Below are 10030 nucleotides of genomic sequence, written 5' to 3' on the forward strand. Positions count from 1 at the left end.
TACAGGAAGTTCTCAAAGGAGACACTCGTCAATGGCTAGAATCCACTCCATGACAATAGAGGCTCCAATTACCAAGGTACATCCACACTCAGCACAACACTGATATATTTTAGATTTTACTAAAAAATGTGTTTTTTTTAATTATTAATGTGTGTGTGTTAGGGATGGGGAGATTCACCGATTCACATCGGTGGTTCGGCACACATGTCTGCGATGCGACTGCACCGGTAGATTCAAGTTGCATCGGGTTTAATTTGCGGGCGAATTTACGGTGCATCTCCTCTAGCCTTTTTGCATCGGCAAATACCATGGTTAAATCGGGTGTTTTGTTTTGCAGTATTAATTCCTTATTGTAACGTATTTTCTGAGTCAACGTATTTTTTTATTGATTTCTTTTTTTTTCTGAGGCAACATAAATGCACCATCGTGTCCTCAGGCACGGACTCAAGCACGCAGACGTACACAACAAAAATGGAAGGAAACGAGAGCATTAGCAACGACAAAGAGATATTTAATGCACCAAAAAAGACACACAAATCAAACGTGTGACCATATTTTGGGTTTTTTTTAAGCGAGGTGGTCAACTTAACAAGATGCACTCAATCTGCAAGCAATGCCGTGGGGCTATAAAATACGTTAGTAGCACGACAAACCTGGTGACGGCACGACGGCATGGTGTGGAGTAGCAGATAAGTCTAGCAGACAATAGTATGTGTTGCAAATCATAATTTTCTCTATGCATATTTTTAATACTGCACTTTTGAAAACTGTTCATCTTATATGTTTTATACATTTTGTATAAATATAGACGGAGAATATAACTGAGTAATTCAACTGAATAAAATGTAATTCTCTGTCTGAATGTATTGAATTATGGATTTTTTATATTATGTATTGGTTTTACTCCATTGAAAACAACCAGATGCATACATCCCTCAGATTGTTACAGAGAGTAAAGCAGAATTGTGCTATTGAGTTAAGAAAACTGATGGGTTAGGCTAATACATCCTCAAACCTCAACTAACTGTATCGAATGATTACTTATAAAACCAAATCCTCTTATAATTAAGTCATATCGTTATCAAATCATTTTTGAATCGCATTGTATCCTGAACAGGGTTGATTTGTATCGCATCGTATCGACAAGGGTTTTCAGTGTATCGCAATTATATCGTATCGGTGGCAGTGTATCGAGATGCGTATCGAATCGACATTAGTGGTGAAGATATACATCCTTAGTGTGTGTGTTTGCCTATACTGCGTTTTTAGGTGATAAACATCATTAATGCTGCTCAGGAGAGCAGTCCAATGCCGGTGGCTGAGGCTCTGGATCGAGTTCTGGAAATCCTTCGGACCACAGAGCTCTATTCTCCTCAACTCGGCACCAAGGAGGAGGACCCCCACACCAACGACCTTGTCGGGGGGCTCATGACGGTGACTCTCTCTCTCTCTCTCTAACACATACGCACACACACATGCACACACATTGAAACAGACATGTACATATTAGATACCATTAGTTATTATTAGTTATTAGTAATCGAACTTGGGCAGCATAGTGGCACAGCAAGTAGTGTTGCTGTCACACAGCTTCGAGTCCCACTCCGGCTGTCAGGAGTGGTGTGCTCTTCCCGTGTCTGCATGGGTTTCCTCCGTGTGCTCTGGATTCTGCCCACAGTCCAAAAACAAAACATTGGTAGGTGGATTGGCGATTCATAAATGTCCATACATGTGCGTGTGAGAGTGAATATGTGAGTGTGTAGCCCTGTAAAGGACTGGCGCCCCCTCCAGGGTGTGTTCCTGCCTTGAGCCCAGTGATTCTGGGTAGGCTCCAGACCCACCGCGACCCTAAATTGGATAAGCGTTTACAGGCAATGAATGAATGAATAAATATAAAACTTAATATAATGAATGCAGTTACCATTTAATTCTTCTTCGTTGTCATTTTTAAACTATTTAATTGTTTGGTTATTTTTTGTATAAAATAAAATGACAATTGTCATTTTTAATGTTGGGCAACAGTTGCCATAAATAGACAAGATTTTGTATTACAATTATATGTTACACCAAAAACCCTTTAAAACTTATTTGTATACCTAATTCTACATGTGCACACACACTCTCACTTACACACACATATACACACATACACACACACACAAATGTGTAGCAATGTTGTACATATCTGCGTGCAGCTAATATATTCTGTTAACTACAGAGGCACTGATTTTTGTGTGTGTGGGTGGGGGGGATGACTTAAAATATCTTTTGTGTACAGAAGCTGTGGTGCCATCAGACAATGAGGAGGTCAAAGATGAGCTGCTGCTTCCTCTCTCTCACACTCTCTCTCACACACTCGCTCTCTCACACACAGACACTCTCTCTCTCACTCTCTTTCTCTCTCTCTCTCTCTTTCTCTCTCTCTCTCTCTCTCTCTGTCTCTCGCACACTCTCTCTGACACTCTCTCTCTCTCTCACACACACACACACACACACACACACACACTCACTCACACAAACACACAGAGTGCCAGTTCACATTTTACATATATCTGCACATATATCTGATGTACGGAGGTGTGAAAATTTTTTTCATGATCTAGAGTTATAGGAAGTCATTGGTTGCTGGTGGTTTTGTAACATATGTGTTTGTGTGTCATTCAGGATGGATTGCGGAGGTTATCAGGGAATGAGTACATCTTCTCTACGAAGCGTAAGTTCCCCTACATTTCAGAAGAAAAACTGAAGCAAAGTGTGTATTTTCACTAATCAACAACCAATTTTCACCATAGTTATGTATAATTGAGCCCAGTGTCCTGAATAAAGTCTGAACTGCTTCACATCTGATGTAATAAACAGTTGTTTGATAATTAAACATGTATTACAGCAAAATTCAACCAGCTTCAGTGCATGTAATTTAGAGCCACCAATGAATACTTTGTAAGAGGCCCAATTTGCTATATTTTAAACATAATTTATATGAACATAAAAATTCATATAGAATAGATAGTGAGTCAATATGTGGGTTTGATTCCCACTTCAGGTGACTGTCTGTGAGGAGTGTGGTGTGTTCTCCCTGTGTCTGTGTGGGTTTCCTCCGGGTGACTGTCTGTGAGGAATTTGGTGTGTTCTCCCTGTGTCTGCGTGGGTTTCCTCCAGGTGACTGTATGTGAGGAGAGTGGTGTGTTCTCCCTGTGACTGCGTGAGTTCCCTCCGGGTGACTGTCTGTTGAGGAGTGTGGTGTGTTCTCCCTGTGTCTGCGTGGGTTTCCTCCTGGTGACTGTCTGTGAGGAGTTGGTGTGTTCTCCCTGTGTCCGCGTGGGTTTCCTCCGGGTGACTGTCTGTTGAGGGGTGTGGTGTGTTCTCCCTGTGTCTGCGTGGGTTTCCTCCTGGTGACTGTCTGTGAGGAGTGTGGTGTGTTCTCCCTGTGTCCGCGTGGGTTTCCTCCAGGTGACTGTCTGTTGAGGAGTGTGGTGTGTTCTCCCTGTGTCCGTGTGGGTTTCCTCCGGGTGACTGTCTGTGAGGAGTGTGGTGTGTTCTCCCTGTGTCCGCGTGGGTTTCCTCCGGGTGACTGTCTGTGAGGAGTTGGAGTGTTCTCCCTGTGTCCACGTGGGTTTCCTCCTGGTGACTGTCTGTGAGGAGTGTGGTGTGTTCTCCCTGTGTCCGCGTGGGTTTCCTCCTGGTGACTGTCTATGAGGAGTGTGGTGTGTTCTCCCTGTGTCCGCATGGGTTTCCTCGTGGTGACTGTCTGTGAGGAGTTGGAGTGTTCTCCCTGTGTCCACGTGGGTTTCCTCCTGGTGACTGTCTGTGAGGAGTGTGGTGTGTTCTCCCTGTGTCCGCGTGGGTTTCCTCCTGGTGACTGTCTATGAGGAGTGTGGTGTGTTCTCCCTGTGTCCGCATGGGTTTCCTCCTGGTGACTGTCTGTGAGGAGTTGGTGTGTTCTCTCTGTGTCTGCGTGGGTTTCCTCCTTGTGCTCGGGTTTCCTCCCATGGTCTAAAAACACACATTGGTAGGTGGATTGGCGACGCAAAGGTGTCTGTAGGTGTGAGTGTGTGAGTGAATGTGTTTGTGTGTGTGTGGGGCCCTGTGAAGGACTGGCGCCCCCTCCAGGGTGTATTCCCGCCTTGCGCCAAATGATTCCAGGTAGGCTCTGGACCCACCGCGACCCTGAACTGGATAAGAACTTACAGACAATGAATGAATGTAAAAAGTGAGTTAGTATTGATTTGGTGTAGTGTGATGATTTTCATTTAGTGACAGCAATGAGTTGCATATTGTCAAAGTAAAGTGTAATGTGTATTTCTGGATGTTTCAAAATTTTGGGCACCCCTGGTCAAATGTAGTTTTATTGTAGTTTGAGGCTGAGTTAACAACAGTAATTATGTTGCTCTGTGTAGATCCTCATCACCTGCCAACTCACCTAATCACGCCTCTGTCTCTGAATGATATTCCTCCACGAGTGGCTCAGACAATGGAAAATGAGGAATCCTGGGACTTTGACATTTTCAGCCTTGAGGCAGCCACACTCAAACGGTATACACACTTCTGCTTATAAGCTTCATATCAGGTCTGACAAAATCAAGAGCAGATTACAAAAGAAAACTGGCACTTAATATACAAATTATATTTAAGGAAAACTTTGGCTGGGTTTAGAGGCACTATATTAATATTTAATATATATAAAATGTAAGCCCATGATATTGTTTTTGTTGCTGTTCCCCTCAGTCCGCTGACATACTTGGGCTTGAAAATTTTCTCTCGTTTCGGAGTGTGTGAATTTCTGAACTGCCCTGAGACCACGCTGCGCGCCTGGCTGCAGGTCATCGAGGCCAATTACCACTGCAGCAACTCATACCACAACTCCACACATGCTGCTGATGTCCTGCATGCCACAGCCTACTTTCTGTCTAAAGATCGAGTTAAGGTATACACACACACACACACATTTAGTCTTGTCTAAATGGTAGGCGTAGGGGGACCTTGTATAAACTTACACTACTTTCATGGAAACTTGTGCTGATTTCACACCAGAACCTGCACTGCGTACAAGCAGCATTGGAACCATTCCTCAACACTTATTTTACAGCAGATGCAGGATCACCAGGCGAATGTTTGCCCTGCATGTTTCCTGTGATAATACAATCTACAAAAGTCTTTAATAATTATATATTGCTGAAATAAACTATGTTGTCTTAATTTAAACATGTTTTTTTTTGTGTGAATAAAATCCAATATAGACCTGATTTGCTGCCAAATTAGGCCATTGGTCTCGTTACATTTACAAGGTCAGGGTTTAAATTCTTGAAATGCTGCTACAGTTTAAAATACAGCTGTTTGTTGGCATGTTTATTGACAAAGATTATATGTTTAGTAAGGGTCCTGATTTTTGTACTGTTTCAGCAGAGACACTGCTAGATTTCTGCGCACAGCACATGTCAAACATAGACCTAGAATTAAATTAGCTTTAACCATAACTACTACTACCCCAACCTTAAACCTAATGCTAACCTTAACACATTTTGGGTCCTTTGCCTTATGGAGACATGATTTTCGTCATGTCGAGTGTGTAGATAGATTTTGGTCCCCTCATCATGATGAATATCTAGACCCACACACACACGCACACAACACTATTTCCTATAATACTATATTGGCCCCGGCCCTTATATATGTTAAAAATATATTGGAGTCGATCTTGATTTTGAGACACTCCAGAATGGATTTATTAGAAGACGACGACTCATCACTAAATACATTTGCTTTGACTTTATTCTACACTCTTTCACTGTGTGCAGAGATTCTGGTCAGCAGAACGGGCTTGGAACCATACATTTCAGTGCAATATCTGCCACCATGCCATGTTGTTTTCTTTTTCCCATTTTAGAATGAACATCAGTTGGTCAAATTTTACACTGACCCCCTCAGTCTGTGTTTGTCCTTCTTTCTGATTTCAGCAAAGTCTGGACCCAGTGGACGAGGTTGCAGCACTGATAGCTGCAACAGTGCATGACGTGGACCATCCAGGACGCACAAACTCTTTCCTGTGTAATGCAGGAAGTGAGCTAGCTGTGCTCTACAATGATACGGCTGTCCTGGAAAGTCACCATGCAGCACTTGCCTTCCAGCTCAGCACCCGGGATGACAAGAGCAACATCTTTAAAAACATGGAGAGGTACACACACACACACACACACACACACACACACACACACAGAGTCATTATAGCCTTCCCACACCTGGGCCAACAAGAGTTCCATATTTTATTCAAAAATCTGGAGAAATACTCATACTCATACTCCTCTCTATCGCTCTCACTGCCAATGATAGTGATGATGATGTGACAATGATAAAGATGATGATGATGATGATCAAAGTAATTGTAAAGATGAAAGCAACTCTGGTGATGAGAATGATTAATATGATAATGAATATGATAACAATACCTCTCTGTCTTCAGGAATGAGTATCGCACTCTGAGGCAGGCAATCATAGACATGGTGCTGGCAACTGAGATGACAAAACATTTCGAACATGTCAATAAATTTGTCAACAGCATCAACAAACCGCTTGCTGCCCTGGAAGAAAATGGGGTGAGGAACATTTGCCCACACACACACACACACACACACACACACACCAAAATGACACTAAATCTACCCTAAACATTCATTAACTCTACCCCAAACATAAATAAAATTACTCCAGATATCCACCAAAACTTTATTCAATCCTGATTTTCTTCTCTGAAGCATTCCCTTAATCTTGTAAAAAGTTCCTCCAAACAAGCCCCTAAATTTCCAACACAAATCCCTCTAACTGTGTTAGCTGATGTCTTCAGTATACCTTCAGTATAAGACATATTACCAGGTGGTCTGTATTTACAGTTAGTGAGTATCATTGTGGCGCCCCCTGCAGGGTAATGGAGATGTTTATGCAGATGTGTAAGAAACAAGCCTCTTACACACAAGTATGGTAATCGAGAAATGTTCCGGAGTTTACCCAGAAGAGCTGTATTTGTGACCACAAACACCCAAAATATTTGTCCCTAGCCCCCTAGTAAAGACTCTGGGTAACTCTGAGTCAACACACGTATGAATAGAGCCGCTAATGTTCAGGAGTATTTCCTGCACACACTGCCCAGGCATCGCCACATGCCTAAAGCACACAGCACCTTTCCCCCTGTGAGAAGACATCTGACAAAGAAAATCTCTCGCTGTGCTCTGCATGTGTGATCTCCGGACCAGATTCCCCAGATTTTCATGTGTGACAGGGCCTATGGTGTGTGTTAACCCGAGTACCCACCCCCCCACAGGGCAATGGAGACGACGAGACAGTGAAGGGGATTCTGACAGTTCCAGAGAACCGAATTCTGGTGAAGAGGATGTTGATAAAATGTGCAGACATCTCAAACCCCTGCAGACCGCTGGAGCTTTGCATTGAGTGGGCCGGACGGATCTCAGAGGAGTATTTTGCCCAGGTTAAAAAATGTTATTAATATATACAAATACATAAAAGCATCAGTATACCTTTTATATACTGGAAAAAAGAGATACAGAAGCAATACATGTGTGTGGGTATGTGTGTGTGGTGTGTGTGTGTTAGACCGATGAGGAGAAAAGGCAGGGTTTGCCAGTGGTGATGCCAGTGTTTGATCGGAACACCTGCAGCATTCCCAAATCCCAGATCTCCTTCATTGACTACTTCATAACAGATATGTTTGATGCCTGGGACGGTAAGCATGCTTACACATGCTCTCACAACACACACACACACAATAAATGCTTCTTCTGATTGTGTGTTTTTCATTCTTTTGCAGCGTTTGCAGATTTACCGAATCTCATGCAGCACCTGGACAACAATTTTAAGTATTGGAAAAGTCTTGACGAGAGAAAGTTACACACTCTACGGCCTCCCCCAGAATAACACACACTTATCCATACATGCAAAATGTGCTGGTGACACTACTGCCTCAACACACGCAATGCCCACCTTACTCTGTAACAGAAGCCCTTTTCAGACACACGCAGTACGTTTTCAGATATTACAAGGAGGAGCTGTTTGTGTGAATGAAAATGTCAGTCATTTTAACCACACATTACCTGGATTTATCCTGCCAGCCCCCAATACAAAGCCTGGGTGAAGTCCAAGTGAGCCCATGTGTGATTAGAGCGGGTAATGTTCTGGAGAATACACAGTGAATTAATGCCGTGCCTCCTGCACACACTATACAGGCACTGCCCATTCCTGAATCACGTGAAACATTTCCTGTAGTGAAAACACACCTTACATGGAAAATCTCCAGCTGTATGCTACATGTGAAAGAGAAACTCCAGAAAATGTCCAGACCTGATTCTCCTGATGTTTTCCGGAGTTCATACGGCAAAACGGCTTTGCCATTAAAAAAAAAGCTCTCAGAAACTCAGCTGTGGATTTGCGCCCCCCACAGGCCCAGAGTGAAAATCTCTGCAGGGAAATCTCCATTCACTGGGAATACCACAGACCAGAATTACAGAGTGCACTATGCAGGGAGTGGGAAATCCAGCCAGGAGCTTTGATCCTGCTCCAACTTCAGCTTTACAGTCCAATTCCATCAGCTCCATGGTTCAACTCCACACTCCATTTCTACAATTCAACTCAATCCGGCTGCAAGATGCAGATCCGTTGTCAGACTCCATGATGCAACTCACTCAACTGTGATCAAGCACTAGGTCCAGTTAAATAATCCGGCCCCCTACTCAGTTTCAGGGTCCGGCTTGGTGACCCACTAAAAATAAACACTAAGAACAAAAACACACTCCATCCTCACTTTCACTCCTTTGTTTGTAATTCTGTTTGTTTGTTTGAGGTCTGCAGGACCAAACAACATATGTGAACTCAGACTCTAGGTTCTGCAGACCCAGAAAACTCTACACACACACACACACACACACGCACACACATATACAAACTGCTATTTATTTCACTTTAGGTGTTTTTCCTGAGTTTGTTTTTGTTTTGAGAACAATTTGTTAACACATACAGAAGCTTAATGAGAAAAATGAAAAGCCAAAGTTGATTAACATTCATAAATTATAATCCCGTGTCTTGTCTGTATTTAATATCCACAGATTTAAAACTAAAAGAAGCATTAATATAAAAATGTTTACTTTTTACTGAATGAAGTAGTCTGAATCTTACAGAAGCCCATCAGCTCCAGGGTGAGGCATAGCACCTGTTGCAGACAGCAGTACAACAGATTACACATTTTCTCAAAACGATGACACTTTCTAGAAATATTGACATAGTATCTCAAAAATGTGATTTAGTACATCTATATGTCATATGTCATAATGACGTATGACTTATTTTCTCAATATTTGATGTTATCGTGAAATATTACATTTCCAGAAAGATGTTGAGATACTGCTGCCAGAGAAGAAACACAGGTGAGGTTTTTTACTCTTGTACCTGGAGTGAACGAGCTCCTGTAGAATCTTCCTGTTGCACTGTAGAGGTGTGTGTGTGTGGGGGGGGAGGGGGGGGGGTGGATGGGTGCTTGAATGAACTCTACACAGCATGGCTTTCATTACAAGCAAAAATCTGTGAAAAAGTGAAGAAGTTACGGAACAGTTTTTCCTTGGGGGTAGGGGGGACTGTTTTGTATGTGGTTTATTCTACTGACAGACTGCCTTATTTTCTATAAAATATTTATACAGCAGCACACTCACGTCTGGCTCCAGACAAACCCTGAAATACACACTTTTTAATAAAAAACACACACAAACCATGCTTAAGTAAAGCTCCATATTTTTATATAGACTCAAAGAGAATTTTACACTGGAACAAAAACAGAAGAGACTCAAATATGTGGACTGAAGCATGGACAGAGTATGCAGGGTTTTTTTTTTCCTTTTTTGAAAATTGAAAGCAGCGTTTTGGACAGGTGAGATACTTTTGTGTTTGTGTGTATGAGAGGAGAGAGAGAGAGAGAGCGAGAGAGAGAGAGGCAGAGGCAGGCTGCAGAGTTTACCCAGAAAAACGCAGCTTGCTC

The 10030-nt window shown here is 42.6% G+C and overlaps 1 protein-coding gene across 1 annotated transcript in view; it reads left to right on the forward strand.

The window, feature by feature from the left end:
* Positions 1-9489, forward strand: part of pde8a (phosphodiesterase 8A) — a 41165-nt gene extending 31676 nt beyond the window's left edge. The window contains exons 13-22 of the mRNA XM_066684967.1: positions 6-76; positions 1270-1434; positions 2665-2713; positions 4398-4533; positions 4726-4924; positions 5955-6172; positions 6458-6590; positions 7313-7477; positions 7603-7732; positions 7817-9489. Coding sequence (XP_066541064.1) covers positions 6-76; positions 1270-1434; positions 2665-2713; positions 4398-4533; positions 4726-4924; positions 5955-6172; positions 6458-6590; positions 7313-7477; positions 7603-7732; positions 7817-7923 — 1373 coding nt within the window. The 3' untranslated portion in view covers positions 7924-9489. The remainder of the gene's footprint in view (positions 1-5; positions 77-1269; positions 1435-2664; positions 2714-4397; positions 4534-4725; positions 4925-5954; positions 6173-6457; positions 6591-7312; positions 7478-7602; positions 7733-7816) is intronic.
* The last annotated feature ends 541 nt before the right edge of the window (positions 9490-10030 follow it).

This window comes from Hoplias malabaricus, chromosome 11, assembly GCF_029633855.1.
Source record: "Hoplias malabaricus isolate fHopMal1 chromosome 11, fHopMal1.hap1, whole genome shotgun sequence".
Taxonomy (NCBI): Eukaryota; Metazoa; Chordata; class Actinopteri; order Characiformes; family Erythrinidae; genus Hoplias; species Hoplias malabaricus.